The sequence below is a fragment of the Anopheles ziemanni genome, chromosome 3 (genome assembly GCF_943734765.1).
Source record: "Anopheles ziemanni chromosome 3, idAnoZiCoDA_A2_x.2, whole genome shotgun sequence".
Lineage (NCBI taxonomy): Eukaryota > Metazoa > Arthropoda > Insecta > Diptera > Culicidae > Anopheles > Anopheles ziemanni.
Window position 1 is genome coordinate 21413562 of NC_080706.1, and position 20449 is coordinate 21434010.

Here is a 20449-nt window from a genome sequence, read left to right on the forward strand (position 1 = left end):
AGAAAACACTACGCAAGGCGATAAACACCAGCAAGCGCAGATGCGCGGAGGAGCTCTCAGCAACTCTGGAGGACAACCTTTGGGGAGATGCGTACAGGGTCGCCATGAAGTGGGTCCGCGGCGCGCAAATACCACCAGAGCGAGACCCGCAGCTCTTGGGGGAGATTGTCGACGAGCTGTTTCCCACGCATCCACCGATGGAATGGCCGGAGCCAGCCGATGAACTCATCGAAGCCGGCCCACCCATCACGGAGGAGGAGCTCCTGAGGATTGCAGCGAGCCTGAACCCCCACAAGGCCCCAGGACCAGACGGCATTCCAAACGCCGCCGTCACCGCAGCAGTTCGTGCCTTTCCGGGCGTCTACCGAAGGGTGCTTCAGGGCTGCCTTGATCGTGGAGTCTTCCCCGACATCTGGAAGCACCAGCGACTGGTCCTACTCTCGAAGCCAGGAAAGCCACCGGGCCGGCCATCATCTTACCGCCCACTATGCATGCTCGACACTGTCGGCAAAGTGCTCGAGCGCATAATCCTCGATCGCCTCAACGCCCACCTGGAGGAAGATCCAGAAGGTCCGCGACTCTCTCCCCGTCAGTTCGGGTTCCGAAAGGGGAGGTCGACGATGCAGGCGATCGAGGAGGTGGTGGCCCGCGGCAGGGAAGCAATGGCCTTCGGTCGAACCAACGCGAGAGACCGAAGATGCTGCATGGTCGTAACGCTCGATGTCCGCAACGCGTTTAATTCCGCGAGCTGGACAGAGATCGGGGCCGCTCTCAGGGAAAAAAGAACACCGGAGTTCCTGATGCAGATCTTGCGAAGCTATTTTGAGGGGCGTGTTCTGCACTACTCTACGGAAGCTGGTACCTCGTCGCGCGACATCACTGCGGGCGTTCCGCAGGGGTCTATCTTAGGGCCTACCTTGTGGAACGTCATGTACGACGGGGTGCTGGACGTCGAGCTTCCCGAGGGTGCAAGCATCGTTGGATTTGCGGACGACCTCGTACTTACGGTGGCAGGGCGAACTCCAGAGGAGGCGGCGGAAGGGGCGAGTGCTGCTATCATCGCGGTCCAGCAATGGCTCGATCGCCACTCATTGTCCTTAGCTCTGGACAAAACCGAGATTGTAATGGTCAGCAGCCTCCGCAGGGGACACCCGTCAATCCCGGTACGAGTCGGTGACACCATCATCCGGTCGCAGCGGAGCATTCGATATTTGGGCGTGAGGCTCGAAGATCACCTATCATGGACTCCCCACGTGAAGAGTGTGACGGAGAAAGCGATGAAGGTGACGAGGGCCTTGTCACACCTTCTGAGGAACCATGGCGGCCCGTCCAGTATCCGAAGGAAGACCCTTGCCAATGTCGCAACCTCAACGTTGCGGTACGCGGGACCGGCGTGGAGCGGCGCACTGCGAGTGCAGAGTAATCGCCGGCTCCTTAAGCGCGTCGACCGGGCCTCAGCCAAAATGGTCTGCAGCAGTTTCCGGACGGTCCGGTACGAGGTCGGGAACGTAGTGGCGGGCATGCCGCCAGTATGCTTGCTGCTCGACGAAGACGCTCGGTGCCACCGGATAAGAATGCAGACGGGAAGGCCGACGAGGGAGTCCCGGGGGGAGCAGCGAGCGATCACATATTCGGAGTGGCAGTCCGAGTGGGACGATCTCGCTGCCCGGCCCCTCGCTAGTCGTTTCGTACGTTGGGCCCACCGGGTGCTACCAGCAGTCGAGCCTTGGGCGGCCCGGAAGCATGGATGGGTGAACTTCCATCTGACGCAGGTTATCACGGGACACGGATTTTTCCGTGAATATCTGTTTGTCAAGGGGTTCACCCAGTCCCCGGACTGCCCCAACTGCCCAGGAACGGTCGAGTCAGCGGAGCACGCCGTGTTCCACTGCCCGCGATTTGACAACGTTCGGGGCCGCCTCCTGCGAGGACATGGAATGGAGCCAGCAACACCGGATAACCTACAACTCTACATGCTTCACAGCGCCGACTCGTGGAGCCGTGTCGTGACCGCTGCCAGCGAGATTACGCGCCAGCTTCAAAGCGACTGGCGAGCGGAGCAGCACCGGCGCTCCACGGCAGCAGCGGAGGCGACCAGAGCGCAGGCGGCCGAGGCGGCCGCTCGGCGAGCGCGAAACCAAGCTCGGAGACGGCGCCCTGAGCTCACTCGTAGACTTGCTGCGTTGACACCTGCGGCGAGATCGGAGTGGTCTAGGGTGCTGCGCAACATCCAGCTGCGCATCCGGCGGTTACGCAACAGGACGACGAGACGAGCGAACCACGAGATCCTGGAGAGGAGGAACGAAGCTCTGCTCCGGGAGCACGAAGCAGTTACGGAGGAGGAGCTTCTCGCTGCCCGGAGGGACCTCACCGCCGCCGATGCAGCGCTGCAGGAGGCAAGACGACTGCAGCGTCGGCGCAGAAGATGAGGCTTTGGTTTTGGATTGTCCACAGAATGTAGCGAGGAAAAACCGCCACATTAGGCTGCGATGAAGGAGGAGAGAAACTCAGCTAGTAGGGCCGTGGCCGGCACGATGCTCGCCCCACCAAACTCTGCCGCTAAGGAGTGCGTTTGGTGGGGCAATTACACGAGCTTCATAGGGATTAGCACGTTTATTATAATTTTGTGATATCTAAAAAAAATAATAATAATAGTATTGTAAGGAAATAAACGGTGCGAACCCTACGCAAAAAAAGACCCTCCGACACGGGCAGAGTAGGGAACAAAATGGGTTGCCATCCAGGTTGCTCTTTTAAAAGACGAAAAAAAAATGAAACACTCAAAAAGATGAGGAGCGGTCACGTGGAAAGGGTAGAAAGACAAATCGGAGGACAAAAAGACAGTTGTTTGGAGGTGCTCTTAAAAACCGCAGAGCAAATGCTTTTTCAAGTGGAACAAGGTTCATGTTACCTGTTCACGAGAGCTGGTACAAATTGTGTTTCCCTTTCTTCTGAAAATGTTACGCTAAATATGAAAACGTTTTTGTATCCTTTACACAAGCCTGGGAAACACTAAGAAGAGACTGAAATCGAGGCTATCAACTATGTCGCCCGGAAAGCCTCCGCGAGACTTGCATGTTTTCCCATCATCTGACGGAAGGAAAATCATTTCTGCTGGTGTACACGCGAAAAAGAAAACCAAAATAATGTACCTGTATGTCGGCGGCCTTTCCATTCGCTGCACGGGTGAGAAAAGTTTTCCTGCTTGATGCTTGCCACGGTTTAACTAAAATCTCTCATTCTCTTAAGCTTCAGCGAAAGTTTTCACCCCCTATGGGTGCAGCATCTCACACACTCATTGCGTGGGCTCATTGTTAGAAGATGGGCCACCCCCTTTCCCGAGCGACAAACGGAAGTGGAGGCAAAGTTTGCACAACTGAATTTGGCAAATATTTTAAAATTTAATACAAAATTTACCCGAAACAGCGAACCGGGCAATGGTGCTGCCGGAGGGGGCTTTGCGTCGGTCGTACCATCGCAGCGAGGATGTATGTAGGTACATTCGTGCTGCGTTTCCGCTGCTGCTGCATTACTTTTAATTGAAACTGGTGGCACTGGATGTTTCTTCGCGCTCGCGTGCCACAATGGCGCATGCACGAAAGTTTGCTAAACCAATTCAAAGTTATGATGGAAATTTTCCGCAGCATTGTTTTCCCTCGGCCATTTCCAGTGCGTCTGTTATCGCATCGCCCGGCAAGTTTGACGTGATGGGTGCGCAAACATCGTAAAGGAGCAATTCTTGCCAGGAAGAAACACTAGCATAACACTAAGCAAAGCTTTGTAGTTGCTTGGGTAGAGATGGGTGGGAAGAGGGGTAGTATACTTTAGGATACCCATAACAAGACGCTTGTTGCTGCATGCGGAGGAGAGAAGTTTTAATGTTCTTTCATTTGGAGTCTTCAAAAGACTGTTTCCAGCTTACTTAGCTCAATAAAAGTTTTATCAATTAAATAAAACAACAATTATGGAAACGTGGATTTATCTTATGTAACGAGATTTATATTTCGGTGCTCGGTGTATCGGCATCCCAATGAATGAGTGTTAGTACGTTCAGTTAACAGCGTTGATTTCGGCCTCCTTCTTGTGGTAGATCATCGTGTCGAGATAGTACATGTTGGGCGTGAACCACACCTTCTCGTCGATCGGGCGATCGAACGGATAGCCGAATGGCAGGGAATCGAGATAGCGCGCACCGGAACCAACGCCGCAGTTCAGCGTGTAGTCGTAGCCCTGATGGTGCGGCACGGCCGGGGCGTGGTACGGCGAGACGATGAAGTACAGCTGGAACGGCATGCCACCCTTCTTGCCCTTCGGCAGCATCAGGCGGGCCGGGAAGCCGCAGTGCGCCTCGGTCATGTCGAGCGGGAACTCACGCTCACCGTTGTACGCATCCATGACCCACTGGTACAGCTCGAAGTAGGACGTACGGTCCTGGACGTACATCGGGAACTGGGTGGATTCGCGCGTGAACGCGTTGTTGCCCTCGGTGAACTCGTGCTCGAAGGTGTCGAGCAGGACGAAGTTCTCGCGGTTCTCGCCCACACCGTACACGTGCCCGTACTGGTCGTACTTGGGCCCGAGGTACATGCGCACCACACCCTTGACGGGCTTGTCGGCGTGCACGAAGTACTTGACGCTGAACGGCATGTGGTTCAGGCGCCACTGGCGCGCCTGGATGACGAAGTCCGTGCCGTTGTGGTGGGCGAGCTTGCCGGACTTCTGCAGCTTCGAGCCCTTCATGGTCGTCTCGTCGAACACCTCGATGTCGACGACGTTGGTAATGTCGGCGTCGAAGTGGTCGAAGAAGGTCACCAGCTTGTCGACCTGAATCTCGTCCACCTTCACCCCGTCGAAGGCCAGCTCCTCCTTGGTGTACGACGGCAGGTGGTCCTTGAACTCATAGTACCACTGGATGAGGCGCTTGTACAGCTGGTAGAACATCGGGTCGCGCAGCGACGTCTCGTAGTGCTCGAGCACTCCCGGCAGGACCTTGGCGTTTTCGAAGTGCTCCACCGAGCCGCCGAGCAGGATGCGCGCGAAATAACCGACGTACTTGTAGAACCGGGTGTTCACGCTGTCCGGGTTGGCCTGGATCAGGTTGCCCAGGTACTCCACCGACTCCGGCTTGGTCAGGTCGACGTGGCGCCCGTCGGGCAGCACGATGTAGCCCAGATCGATCGCCTCGCGGATGCGATGCTCGTACTCGATCACCTCCTCGATCTCGTGGTAGTGCTCCGGCGTGTACACCTCGTAGTAGTTGTCGCGCGACGGGAAGCTAACGCCGTTGTAGTAGTGCATGTTCGGGTAGTACCCGGTGGCGATCGGTTTGTACAACGAGAACTCCGGGATCGTGCCGAGATCGTTCGACAGGCGCTCGAGGTAGTAGCGGGCCAGCAGCTGCTGGTGCTTGTACAGGTAAAGCTCACCGCGACGATCCTTATACAGCCCGTACTCCTTGCCGCCCATCCAGAACGGGTAGTCGGCGTGGAAGTAGTAGTAGTACGTGTTCAGCCCGATGTCCTCGGTGAAGTAGGAAACCTTCTGGTCGACGTTCGTGTGCACATACCAGCCGGTGTAGTTGGTCGGGATGACGACGGTGTACCAGTCGTTGATCTTCTCCACCCCGGCGAAGCCCTGCATCTTGTACTGGGCCGCCTTCTGGATCACCTCCGTGTTGAAGAAGTAGTACGGATAGATCTCGTACGGTGGCGGCAGCTCCAGCCCGGCCATGTCCTTGCGGTGCAGCACGGCCACGGTGACAGCGTACACGAACATACCCTCGTTCACGTGGAAGCGCGCCCAAACCATCGACTTGTAGAACGTATCCCAGTCCTTGGCGTAGTAGAACACGTGGAACAGGGCGACCGCCTGCTCGCGATGGTGCTCGTTCAGCACGCTGAAGATCTCATCGAACGGCAGCAGGCCGTGCTTGTACAGCGCGACGAACTCCTTCACCGCCTCGACGTTGCTGTAGTGATCGTAGTTCTTCTCGATGTCGTACTTCTTCGACACTTCCCACAGCTCGCTGTGCACCTCGTGCTGGTGCACGTACTGGAACACCTCCAGCAGCTGCTTCTGCTTCCCCAGGAAGTCCTTGTCCGCTTTGGTTACCTTTTCCTCCGGCACGACCACGTATCCTGCGGCCAGGGCCGCCAGGCCGACCAGTGCTACCACGGTGATGCCCTTCATCTCGACTGAGCAAGTGATGCGGTTCGGTGCAGCGCACCGGGGCCTTTTATAGGGGCCGCGGTTTATCTGGCCGTGGCGTATCAGCCCCGCAAAGGTGGATGCACCCACCGTTCACCCTGGCGATAATCGTGAAGGTGCCCGCTGTTGCTATTCGGTGATCAAAAACAAATATTTTTCGTTACTTGTTCACCGCCGAATATGGCACTGTATCCGTGCTTGATACTGATAGGATTTATGAAACATTTCCGTTGATTTATTCGACGAGGACTTGCATTTAAACTTGTGCCGTTTGTACTAACACTAATTAGAAATGCTATTCAACAGTGATAGATACTTTCGCAACCATTCTTCCATTTTATTCACCATAAATCATTCAAGCAGTCCTTCAAGGAACTAATATTTGAACTCGTTCTCTCTCAAACACACACGCACACACCCACTTCCTATGAGCAAGGAAAATTTATTCATTGCACCTTCGATCGTACATTATGCCCGGGACCAAGCCGATATTTTATTACCCCAGTCAAAGCAGCACCATAACGTTTTGCACGGTGCCTTGATGGCGATAAAGGTTTGATCGCAAGGAACCCGTTATTCAATTCCGTCCATGATGATACTTCTCCCGCTCCACTTGCCCCCCTTTCTGACACACTTTGCATTCAGTCTTGGTGACGTTTATAGTGTGGCCAACGGTTCGACGCTCGCAGAGACAGACCGTGGGAGGGTTTGTGTAAGGCCCGCGCATACATTACCCCCTCGCCGTGGGATCGTTATTGATTTTCCAAGCTCCACGTCCACGGTGCATACACACTGGGAATGGGAAATGCTTTAGCACCTGTCGGTTCCGCTCTTGACCTTCCCTCCATCGTCAATGCTTTTGTGCTTTCCACCGGACGTTTCTTACGAGCGGTCTGTGATTTAAGAAAGTCGTACAAATTTCCCCAAGCAAAGCTGTGTCTTCAGCGCAAATCGTATAAATTAAACTCAAAGGTTGTGCCGGCCGAACTATGGGCAAATCTATGGGTCAGGTTAGTTTGATGTAGCTAACAATTTTGCTATCAAATATTATTCTAGGTCAGACTCATGTTATAAATTGCTATAAATTACACAATGATATCTCGTTAATGTCGCTCTGAATTAAATGTGTATTAATAAATTCTCTTTTCATATACGGTAAAGTAATCTTTTAACACTAGATATGAGTATTGCTAGCAGTAATGATGAAACATTGTCCCGTTTTGGTGCAAATCGTCCCACTATTATCGCACAACGTGTTTCCTTTCAAACAGCGCCGCTCGAGTGCGGCGCTACCGCAGTCCCAAAGTTCAAAAGTTCCACCGACCGATGAAACAATAACCAGTAGCAATTGCAAACCAACACCCCAACCGCCCGCTTACCCCGACTCGCCGATGATTGCACCGGAACAAACAGGCCACCGTTACCGGTTGGCACCGTTTGAGCAACCTAACCGCAGGCCCAACCCAATCCCCCATGCCGGCACCGGAAGCTGGACGTTTAACGTTGGGTTTGATATTTTGCTCAGCTGGTGCTCGGGTTGCCGTTCAAGCCCTTGCCTTGCTATGCGCCCGTCGTCGGTCGGATGAATTATGGTCGGCCGAAGACGATGGCTGCCATATGGCCGTGAGGGTGGTGTGTGTGTGACTGTGTGTGAGCGTCGTCCAGAGGAAGCGAACTGTGCCCGGTGTGCTGGTGAATGCTAATCGACGCCTACACCTTGCAGAAAGATCTGGCCGATGGCAGATGGCTGAGGCGATCGGCTCCATGCCCTGACGTCAGCGCACACAATACTTCGCTTCGAGTGGCGGAGCAATTTCCGTTTCGTAAAATGAAAATTCCTCATTCTTACTGACGAACAGCTCAAGAAGGATGGGTTCTGCCGAAATGAACGCTCATTAAATTGTGCCGCTTTCACAGCGTCCTCTCCGTGCCCTGCCAAACGGCCCCTGCTTTCGTCATCGACCATCGGTTTCGATCGGTTTTCACACCGCCGGTCAGAGTCGAGTTCGTTGTAACCGTAACGGCATCAGCATGTGCCCGGTGTGAGATAAGGGTCATTAGATTGGCGAAACGTCCGATCCGTCTGGGAATTCTTATCAGCGACGCTCACCCGGTCGGCCCCGAAAGTGTGTCCGGTGGATTTGAGTAATGCAACCACATCGGCAAACCGTAGTTCAATGACACCGGTTATGCAGTTCGGCATGCATCGTCGTCCGATAATGCCTATGTTGATGGTGCACTCAAGTGATTTTGTTTTGCCTTCCCTTCCACACTTGTTTTGCAGTTCGCAGCTTGAAGGATCTAAAAATATTCGTCCCGGAGGCGGTTATCATGGGCAACGCGGCCACACTGTCCTGTCAATTCGAGCTGGAAAAGGTAAGTGAAGAGAACAAAAGACACCTTATGATAACTCTTGAATATATCAAGCCATTTTATAACATAACTTCTATATTTTCTATCAATGATTCTTTCTGTCTCTCCAGGCCTCACTCTACTCCGTTCGGTGGTACTTCGAGAGCGAAGAGTTCTACCGCTACGTGCCAAAGGAATCACCACCCGCACGCACATTCCCGGTGTCGGGCATTACCGTTGACGTGAGTAAATCGAATTGTCCACCCTCTCCCCTTCCTCTACCCCTCGTGCTAGCATAAACAGAATGTGCAGATAGAAATACGAGTCAACTTCGGCAAAGTCTCAGCCAGTGGACTTATTGAAGTAATCCCACACGAAGATTATTTACCTTCAAAGAAGAAAATATCCATCAGTCTGTCGATGAATGGAAAAGAAAAACATATAATCCTTTCGTGCCACCGGAAAAGGGCAAAGTGGCAGCATGGTACAATCGACAAAAAACAAACGCTAACGCTCTATATGATTTCTTACGGAAGGATGTAAGCAGCCTTTTTCGGCGAAATGAATGGCTACAAACACTAACAGAGAAAGGAACTTACTTTCGAAGGTTCTCGGAATGCGAACTAGGCGTATCGTACGTGCACGGGAAACCTTGTTTCTTAATTAAAATAAAATCCTTACGTCAATTTCCATCCAGGCGCCGGATGCTCTCTACCTTTTCCTCGCCTCCGACCAGATGAAGACGTATTACTTTTTTCACGCTAATGAACCGCTCCATTTCGGTGGGAAACTTGGCTCCCATGGTGGGAAAAGCCTACGAAATTCCCTAATGGAAAGATTGCAGGAACGATCGATGGGAGAGGGTGAAAGGTGGAAGCTGGGGCGGGAGGAAAAACAAAATTAATGTACACCCATTTTCACATCCATTTACAAAGAGGAAATCTGTCGATAGTGATGCGTGTTTGCGTCGAGGGTGATGGCGAAAATGAATGGCCCCCGAGCACGCACGGATCGGTTTTGTTTGGAAGCGACATGGAACACGCACGCACGTACGGTAACTTGCGGGTTAGAATAAGCTCGGGTTTTCCAATCGCCTCCGGGGGGATTATTGTCACTTGCCCCACCGTTTCCGGTGAGCATTTCCCTCTTATTCATTCGTGTTTCCAGGATTACTTGGATTGGAACAATCGGGAAACCAACGGTTGTCTTAGTGGTGGTGGTGGTGGTGATTGAGGTGGTAAGTTTTTCCTCGATGGCAAGTCAATCGAATGCTCATACAAGTGCCAAACCGAATGGGAAATGAGGCCGATGGTAGTACGCTGTACGGTTCCCGTTCGGTTTCTTCGCCTTGCGCCGACGGCGTTACACATGTCTCCAATGTTTCCCCCCTCTCCCTTCATTCCCCAATAGTTTTGCGGGTAACCAATCGACGGTCGGCGCAGATGGTGCATGAACGGAAAGGGCGCGCGACGGGATGGGGGGTCGGAAATTTACGACTGTTACAAATATTTTCCGCCTGCGGCCGTAGAATTCTAGCGATTGGAAATTTTCCAACCGAACGAGAATGCCACTTCACCTGGGGCACATAATTTTCTTTGATTTCCCCCCACGTGAAAACGTCTCCTTCGTCCCACAAGCACTGTACGACAAACGGCAAATTGGGTCCCATTTCCCAGCGCATTATCGGAACACTTTCGGTGCGATGGTTATTACGTCGAACTGGTGATGCGGTGCGGTTTTCTTCGATCCTCATCTCCGGAAACCGAGCGGCTTCGGTTGGTGGACCGGGTTTTTCCACTCTTCCTTCCGCCTGTTGCGAAACATCTGTGCTTCGAATTCGAGCCGAGGGTTTCGCGGTTTATGCTCACGCAACGGGTGTGTGTGTGTGTGTGTGTGTGTGTGTTCGGGAAAGAGGTGGGCCCCTTTCGAAGCACCATATAAATCCAATCTTATTTAGCCACACACTACACTCAACCGGAGGTTTTTCCCCGGCAACACTGGCAGGGTAGGAAACCCCTAACCCGTTCGGCAGAGTTTTCAAAGGCCCCGGCGATGATGGAATCCTTGCAGCTGTCATGGAAATGAAAACATATGCCGCGCTCGGTTGGGCGCGGATATTTGGGTCCCCTCCCTCCCCAAAGTCCACTCCTTTTTGGGAACCACCGGTTCAATGTCGCCGCCGGAGGCACACCGTTGTCGAAAAGTTGTTGTGACACATTTTCACGGAAATTCTTTCGCCGGGCATCAAACGCACACATTCTTTTGACGAGGATTTTGTATGCCGTTGTTCTGCGCGTCGGAGTTTGACGTGCGGCGACAAATCGCGACGTACACCGGGGGATTGGCCTGAGTTTCATCCCCGGCACGCTAAACATTTTCGCTACAGAACGAGGCCGATGGGACGAGTGAAAACGCCATTTCGTGTGTTACGACGGTTGATTGGTGATTTGCTTCATCAACAGAAACCCTCATTCGAGGTTTGGATTTGGGATGAAAAGGCAATTGAAATGGTTTTGAATTTTACAAAATTTTGAATTAATTGGTTGGATACGAAAGCACCTTCAACACATATTGAGGGGAGACAATTGTTTTAGTGGTAGGATTTTTTTTATCTAAGAAATGATTTGGTAGAGCTTCGTTTAAATTAAACTCTGCCGAAAACCAAGGATTGGCTGGAAAAAATTAAAAGCATCAACCTCTTTACCAAAACCAGTTCCAGAAGAAAAAAATCACTTTCCCAAAAACTCTGTTTGTAGTTTGATCACTTTTCGGCAAATTGTACAATGTTTTATTTTGTTTATTCACTACATAGGAGCATTCTTCTTTACCACAATATACAGAGGTTCATTAAAACAAAAAATATGAACAACACTGTGTGTCCTTCTAAATTAAGAAAATAAACATGTTGATCCATACAAGCCACCTCTCCAAACGTTACAATAGGAACATCGAGGAGGAGATCATTCAATTAAGTAACACTTCAAAAGATCTCCGAACTCACCGCAAGCCGCTCGATCTGGCGAGGGTTCCAATCCCTCGACGCTATCTACCATCGATGCCGAAGATGCATTGTACTGCGATGTGTCCGAGAGCCATTATTTACCATTTCACACACATGCACACATGCATAAGCAGTGCCCTTTAGTGGTTTACGATGGTCGCCTTTTGTCATTTAGCAAGTTGTCTCCCAAGGCGCTTTCCAAGGACCAACGAGACGAAACCAACTGTGTCGTACGAGCCATTATCTAACCGGGTCGGTTCTGATGGTTCAGACAATGTCGCACCCTGCCCCCTCGACTGGGCTGTAAGGTGCGGGAAGGGACGGGGTTGTCTTAAGCTCAACTGATTTTACTACAATATCTTACCGGGTTTTCCCCCCATTGGTGCCGTTCGACAGGGAACGCAAAACATCATCAACAGCCATATTAAAAAGGTGCTACGTCTTCAACTTGTGTCGGAACACAGTCAAGAAATGGATCCAGGTTGAACTCTCCGGAGCTCCGAGCAATTCTTTTATGTTTGCACAATGGCTTTAAGTTTAAATTTACCCTAAGTTACCTGAGGCACCACATGGTGTAAATGCTCTTCGGACCACTTCTCTTGTGTGGTTTGTTAAGGTTGGTTTTTGCTGGTTTAAATCACACATACACACCATGGCCCCACCCGGGTGCGTGGGGGTACTACGGTGCGTACGTTCGGATGTGCGCAGAAAAGAGCGCAAATGAAGAAGGTGCCTGCCCCGGAGGTGAGTCGCCCCTGTTTAGGGTTCGGTTATTAAACCAAACCCTTGGCCAACCGGGCCGGGTACGGTTCGGTCGGTTTAAATTAAGATGAGCTTGAAAGCTAATCAAAGCGTCATTACGAAAAGAAAGGCAAAGGTTCAACCCGAAGGGGGGATGATCACGGGAAGGGCTGAGGCAAAGAAGATGATATTAAAAACGTTCCACGTTTTCGTCTCTCTCCGGTATCCGGCTGCAAAAAGCTGGGTCGGGCGCCACGGGTCGAGCGTGAAACAAATTAACCAAGGCAGGTTCTAGGATCTGAATATCGTTCGTTTGTCGTTCGTGCGAGCTAAATTATGAGCGTGCGGCGCTCGGAAACAACGGAATGCTAATGAAGATGCTTAGGGAATGTTTCACCGTCTGTCGCCGAGACACATCAAGCGGCGAGAGGATGGGCTGGGGGTAGGGAAGATTAATTGGGGGATGGTATCGAAGAACGCCAGAATGCTGTCTCCTACCAATCACGACCCAAATATTGTCTAATTGAGTGAGTTGAGCGATTCTGGCGAAAAGATTTCGGGAATCAAAGGTTTGCGGCGTGTTGCGCATGATTCGCACGATGTTTTCTGTAAAATGATTTTTCATTTGCGTGATTTTTCTGTAAAATGTTACATGTTTCATAAGGTTTGTGGCGTAGGTTACATACAATCTATGCTAATTGAAAATGTCTTTTATTTGTGACATAATCTATTACAAATTTTAATATTTTATGTAATTTTGTGTACACTAAAAACTCTACGAATACTGAACCGTCGAGTCTGAAACTTTCCACACATAAATTTTAAACACTACAAAAGTTGTTGAAGATTTGTTTAATCACTTCTTTTATCTTCACTACTTCTAAATTTTACAATTCTAACTCAGACAAACAAACATTTGTCAAGGTTTATTCACCAAAGTTATTAAACAAAGCTTGTAAGAAATATGAACCATTTTAAATATGCCGTTATTGTAACTATTAAATTAACTATAACTTTTAAAACATAACATTTTTCAATCTCTTCTTCATCGAGCATCGCCGAAGCGTCAAGCTAGTTTGTTATATTCTTGGTCAATATTTGGCCCCTTGTTATGTTAAAACAGAATGAATGGGAAACCGAAGAAGAAAGAAGGAATACGATTCTAAAACCTTGCTGCTAAATGAATAAACGTATAGCTAAATGAGTTACTAAATATAACGTCCAAAATGCTCAACTTTCTATCTTAAAAACATTCCACAAACAGTTCCAACCTGAACGTATAAATGATGAACTCGTCACTCGGCAACACTGGCGAAAGGAAAGAGGCATAACAAAAATAAATGAAAAGTGCTTCAAGGAAAATACCTTCGACCTATCCAGATAGCAGATAATACGGTTTCCGACTGAAAAACCTCCACGAGGAGCGAAAAACGAGCATCCGCCGGGCGCAGGACACTTCATTCCAATGGCGTGGGCCTGGATTCGCTGGATCTTGCCACTTCCGAAAGCGTTCGCAACAAAGTGTAACCGGTCGGCTGGTCGTAATTGCTTTTCACTATCGTAAAATGGAAGGAAAAGTGAAAAACAGGCCAACCCGGCGATGCCTCGTGTACTGTGGCGTACCTTTGCAGGCCGTCTGGGTTGAGTGGCACCGCCTATTGTTTCAATACATGTGCTTTGCCGGCATGAATGAAGGCTAATCCCAGCCCGAGCCCGGCCTGAATAGGACACGCGCGCCATCTGGCGAAAGGTTATATTGCTGATATTTCCACAAACCGCTCGTACCGGGTTTCCGCCTCGGACAGGGGGAGGGTTGAGTTCCACACCTTCCAAACCAATCGCTCGAAGGGACGGCGAGAATTATTACATGCCGATGCCACTTTCGCATATCCTCGCTGAATGACGGACCGCTGGTCCATTCACATTCCCTTGCCGATCGAGGTGGGAAAACACACTCGGGCTCGAGCTGACGAACGCTGACGTGGCTAGATGGGGCCTTCCGCAGGGTTCAGGACACTCGCCTAGCACTTCCTTTGTGCGGTGCCTTCCGGTGGAAACCTTTATCAACGTGGCAGGCGCCGGTCCTAGGGTCGATTGTAAAAATACCGCTGGCCAACGCTAACCCCCGATACGGTGCCAGACGTCGAGGGTTGAAAAAGAATACTCGTCCCGACCGCTCACCTCAGGTACCCTTTGAGTGCCATTTGTTTTACCGCCAGAACAAAGGGAAAGCTCGCCCTGCCGACGACCGGCGTGGATGAGTTTTCACCTCGCGATGGGCGTAGAATAATACAAAGTGCTTTTTAATTAACATCCGTCATACGAATACACGGCACCTTGGTGTGAAACTATGGCGGTCTGGGGTTTTTTTTTCTCCTCTCCGAGCTCCATCGAAGAGATAGATTAGATGTTCTTTCAACCGCGGATTGGCTCATCTAAACCGTGCACGGGGCCAGTTTTTCCCACAACAATGGAAGCACTTTTCCCATGCATGATAGTCTGATGCCGGAAGCAACTTTTACAGCATTTAGTGCATTCCCATCATTCGTGTGTTCGTGTCAGTGTGAATCACTTAAAAGTTGCTTCACGGCGCTGTCATAACAGCCTAGTTTAAATTGATACTAAATAATACGATGGATTTAGAAAATATTCATAGGGTTAGGTTTTTACACTTTAGGGCAGACAGTCGAATTTAAAATATTTGATAAAATTTCAGAACCGTCGAAAAAACCGTCGGAACATAGCTTGAAAACAAGTATTACATACTATAGGAAACGAAGATTTTAAATTTACACTCCACCCAAACATTTTATTCGTGTAGTATGTGTTTGTATAGTATGTGTGTTCATAGAAGCTAAAAATTTAATTAAATCAAATATTAATTTAAAAATGAACTTAGCGACTTAGAAACAGTTAGAAGCAACAAAAAAATTAGAAAAATTTAGAATGGCAAGTAGATAACGGTGTCATTTGATAGCTCAGAATATAGTTTTCAGTTCAAAACACGCTATTATGTGTTTGAATAAGGAAGGATCTGTTTTTTGTAATTTAAAACACAGAAAATAAAGACATGTAAAGTCTAGTTTAATTTGAATTCCCATTATTTAAGTTGAAAAAATTACAAATTTTGCGACTTCTGTCAGTTTCATGAAACGAATGATCACAAACTTTACTTTGGACGCAAAGGAAACTTTCAATCGTTAAAAATTAAAAGTTTTCTCTCTGATCACTGCCCTGATGAAACGATTGCTTCTGGCAAACTAGCACCAGTCCATGCTTATCGGTCGCTGCACGATAGTAATTACACTTAAGTATGGTAGAATTCATAAACATAATGAGGGAAATTATGATCATCTCGCTGGGAACAAAATCCTAGCACAATAAAAAAAACCACATTCCTTAAATGAACTCGTATTGACTCCGGCTGTAAAGATAAAAGACAAAAAAGGGTAATAAGAAATGATAACCATTTCATTCCTATTCTCTGCAACCGAGCACAACAGGTCCTCGACCACAAAAGAGGTCCGTTGTTACCGGCGCGCTGACGTTGTGGTAGGGATTATTAAAATCCTCTATCACTTGATCAACCCACTTTATCTGTTCCTCCCCTCCCCCCTCTCCCACCTCGTAACACCACCTAACGATCCCATCGCCCCATCGTCATGATGGCCCCATTGTAGATCTTGTTCCGGCCATAAAACAGCTGCGTGATAATTGAGCCCTAATTTCGAACCCGTTCGCTCGTTCTTTCGGCCTCGGGCCGTGTCGGCGCAAGCTCCCTCCTCTGTGCCGCACGCCGTCGGAATCCGCCGATCGGGGATTATGCTTTAGGATCTCTCCGGAGGAAAAACCCCATCTCTCAACCACCCACTTGGTGAATCCCAGTTCGGTTCGAGAGGGTGGACCACTATTCATCGTTTTAACTATGATGTTATAAAACGATTTTACTTCCGCTTGACTTCGCACACTTTCCCTTGGACCATTCACCGCCTGTCTTCCAGCAAACCTCACCCTCCCTCCCCCTGGTCGTTCCTGCGTTAACTTCCATTTGTGTGTTTCTTTTATTTTTTTTTATTTTTTGTTCGCTTCCTCGACGCCATTTTCCCACTCGGTTGAGATCAGTAAAGGCTTGTTTGGTGTGGCATTTTCACACCCCGAGTGCGAAAGGCAAAGATGGTTGAAAAATATTAGTGCAAAGGGAGTGGAGCAGGGTAGACAGGACCGGGGAGGGGGCAGTGTCGGCCACTCCGCCGTAATTAGTCGAAGCACCCCGGTTAGCCGGTTCCTTCGAACTATACAGAGCGGGCGCCTTTGGCGTACGATATCTCGACCATTTAGCTCTCCCACGGACTCCGGGAGCGTCGTCGTGCGAAAAAACTCATAAAGCACCACGATAATTAAAGATAAAAACGGCGGAAATGAGTGTAAAAAAGTTGAATTGCTTCCGAGGAGCCCAAGGGTTGGCGCGGGTCGTCGGCTTGGGAGCTACCGGCGCTGATGGCGCTGAACTTTTCGTTTCGTTCGGTTCATTGTCGGTGTCCCACCGGCTTATGGCGGGTTGGTTCGCGCATCCCTCCCCGGAGCACCCTGTCCGGGGAGGAGGGGAAAGTGTAGTTGAATGAAAGCTGATGTACACTTGCCCCGCGGATGCACCGCTTGGTGGGTAATTTTGGGAAAAGTTGGCCAAATTTGCTAGTTACCTTCCGGCCAGCTCGCCGGAACTTCGCAACTAGCTGCTGTTTATTATGTAACGTTTCCGGAGCTGCTTGTTTTTGCGGGATTATCGAGATTGGGGTGTGTTTTTGCTCTCGTAAATATAGTCAAATAATTACTGGTGCTCTGGGAAAGTTGGGGCAACTGTGCTCACCGCTGTTTGATTGTGTGATTAAAACAAGATGGTTAGACGGCGAAAACATTCGATTATTGGAATCGAATAAAATATAATGTGATAATACTATCGGATGGCCAAAGATCGACCATTTCAAAACGGGACTTTAGACTTTATCTTAACTACTCCAAAACTTCTCCCACGCAAATCGCATACTTAGATCGTCCATGGATAAGCACTAACGCTCTCCGTTCATCACTGACAGGGTACCCAATCGGACGCTACATCGGTCACCCTGCGGGGCGTAACGCGTGACCTCACCGGCCAGTTCCAGTGCGAGGTATCCGAGGATGCGCCACTGTTCCACACCGACATCCGGCAGGCCCGCATGCAAGTCGTCGAGCTGCCGAAGGAGGACCCCCAGATGCAGCTGGACAAGACGCACATCACCACGCTGGACAGCTTCCGGTCCGTCTGCACCGTGGGGACCTCCTTTCCGGCGGCCAACATAACCTGGTACATCAACTCGAAGCGGGTAAGTTCGCGAGTTTGTGCTTTGAAGACCACCAGTTTCTAATTAAGCGAACAAAATCAATCCTAAATATGGCGGTTTTAGTTATTTCATAGTAAGTTTGATTAAGAGTTTTGTACACCATTCAATGTTAACCGGGAATGTTGGGAGATACGGACATACATATGTGTTCTCAATATCTCAAGGGCACAGGCTTAATACTAATATGAACAAAAGTGAAATAATTTCTTGATGAGTAAAATTGTTAGGAAATAATTTGAAATAAAAGAAAATAATTGATACACATTCCTTGATAAACCGCATCTTAGCCAGGGAGATATACATAACATTTCTTCGTATTCTTCAAAGAAATGATAATTAATTTGCTATTGAATTCAAACATGTTTTTTTCAATCTTTGGAATTTTTTTTAATACGCACTGTAAACGGTAAAAAGTCAGCCTTATTAATATTTATTTAAAATTCATACTAAACTCTAATATTAGAAAAGACCTCTTTTTGACCAATAAGAATTTGAAAATTGATAGGAAGTATCTCCTAACACACCAAAGAGTGCTTTCCGGTACAATTTTCGTATTTATGGTGTTCTCATACCATGGATATCCAATATGTCCTCCAGTCCAGATGGAGACCTTCCCGATAGTTTTATCCCACAGTTTTCCACTATCGTGCGGCGAATGTTCTCCCGTCGGCCTAACGCTTGTGTACTAATTTTCTTTGTTTGTCTACTTTCCTTCCCCTCCACCCCTCCAACCTCCTCACCCATGCCTCGTCAATATGCTGGCGAATCCCTTCCGGGTGTATTGTAACGGAATCGTCCAATCAAACCGTATCGGCACGCCAGATCCATCGGACGCCGTACCAGCGCATCACGTACCGGTCGTACGAGGGTACGCCGACGTTCTCGTCGCTCGAAATGCTCCCGCACAGCCAGGTGCTGCAGGACATCTACCAGTCGATGCCACCGTTCCACACCAGCCTCACGGTGATGTGCGAGATCTCGATCCTGCACATCTACACCAAGAGCGTCCAGCAGCGCATTCTGGTGAGCGACCTGGTGACCACCATCTCGCCCAACCTGCTCGGTCTGGACGGGTCGAACAATCGGCGGAAAAACAACGGCGACCCGGACAACTCCCCGCTTACCGGTGCCGCCCCCCGGCCCCCGGTTGGGCCCTCGGCGTGGCTACCATTGTTTGTGCTGCTGTTGCCCTCCCTCTGGATTGCCGCCAACGCCATCGTCCCCCATCAGCTGCCGGTTCCGACGGATCGCATTTCCGGCGTGTGATTGGCCACCGGGTGGAGCCTGTAAATAGGAACGCAACGCAACTCGACAGCAAAAAAAAAACACACAGGACACACAAACACAACAATAGTGCGAAACATCCTGTGCTGGTTGTTATGCCGATAAACATAATACTTGTAGTAGAAATGATACTCAGTGTACGAACAAAACTAAATACAAAATTGATACATCCCGGTCGGTAGAAACTACCTGTTTACCTTTTCTGTTTCGGTTCAGCTTCCCGCAAGTAGGAGGATCGTTTCCACACCGTATCGGTCGGCGAGACTTATTATGAAACCGTAGGTCCCCGGCATGATGTAAAACAACAATAATTGTATGCCGCATTGCAAAGAAAAATAAACATGTTTCGATCTCATTTCCCGCAACTAGAACAAAACAACAACAGAAGAAGAAAAAAAACAGGGGAAAGAAAAGCTCCAGGGCAGGTATGTGTGTATATTGTATATGTATTTGAGCTTTCTATTCCAAAACAAACATTCAGATGTACATTGAATCGAGATCGGATTGCAAAAGTGGACAAATGCGCGTGATGACACGCGCGGAGAAATAAAAAGCTATGTCCGATCGCTTCAGCACGCTGCAAAAATCGTAGGTTCGAAAAGAGAGAAACATTGTTTTTCTCGTGTGCGTTGTGACAAACAAAAACCTGCGCCAGGTCAGTAACGATTGCTGTAATAATCACAGAGTATTAAGAATTAAATAAAACACGTTCCCCTACCATGTGCCGCTTGTGTTAGGTTTTTCCCGTTTTACAAATAGATAAAATCAATTTTACTTTGCAACGGTACGTCGTGCAGGAAAACATAGGAAAAGCAAACACTAAAAAGTAGTTGAATCAAACAGTTGGAAGGCTTAAGCAGTTTATAGTTTTCGGTTACATAAGGACGTTTAATTTTCCTACCGCGGCTAAAGGCCAGCCATGGACGGACACGCGCGTGTCCACGGTGTAGTTTTATACCACTAAATTGACTGTATAAACAAACAAACAAACAAACAAACAACTTTCTATCACTCAAACATTCAGCGTTGTGGAAGCTTGGTTCAAAATTTAGTAAGGACACAATCGGAAGCACCAATACCCTAAGGGTGTTGCAGCTTTTGGGTGCATGGGGTGGGCTTCGCTGTACAAACCAATCCACAACGGGGGGGCATAGGGCAGCAGTAGTACACTTGAAATTACTATGCAAATTTAGTTAAAATATGCTCCGATTCATATAGCGCGTGCCGTAAAATATGTTGCGAGCAACAAACAGGGAGTTTTGTGGTGGGGCGCATTAGTTTGTAGCGTAAACGAGATGTAGAGTAACGGCTGGGGAGTGTGGCGGCATGGGGGGGAAAACAGGAAATGCCTCCGGGACAGTTGTTAGTAAGTGGGACTGTTTTCCCGCAGCATATGCGAAACTTGTAAGTATTACTATTTGTTAGCAAACCTAAATGTACTGGGAATAATCAATAAAAAGAAATTAACAAAAAAAAAAAAACA

General features: G+C 49.1%; 2 protein-coding genes across 2 annotated transcripts in view; one reads left to right on the forward strand and one right to left on the reverse strand.

Moving 5' to 3' along the window:
* Window positions 1–18948, forward strand: part of LOC131284339 (uncharacterized) — a 41604-nt gene extending 22656 nt beyond the window's left edge. Inside the window, exons 3-6 of the mRNA XM_058313195.1 lie at window positions 8492–8583; window positions 8691–8801; window positions 17395–17664; window positions 18505–18948. Coding sequence (XP_058169178.1) covers window positions 8492–8583; window positions 8691–8801; window positions 17395–17664; window positions 18505–18948 — 917 coding nt within the window. The remainder of the gene's footprint in view (window positions 1–8491; window positions 8584–8690; window positions 8802–17394; window positions 17665–18504) is intronic.
* On the reverse strand, window positions 4051–6189 carry LOC131288434 (hexamerin-1.1-like). Its single transcript, XM_058317567.1, has one exon. The coding sequence runs from the start codon at window positions 6187–6189 to the stop codon at window positions 4051–4053; it is 2139 nt and encodes a 712-aa protein (XP_058173550.1).
* Window positions 18949–20449: the final 1501 nt, after the last annotated feature.

Bases quoted from the DNA above. Each gene is read 5' to 3' on its own strand.
- LOC131288434 (XM_058317567.1), bottom strand. From the start codon at position 6,189: ATGAAGGGCATCACCGTGGTAGCACTGGTCGGCCTGGCGGCCCTGGCC.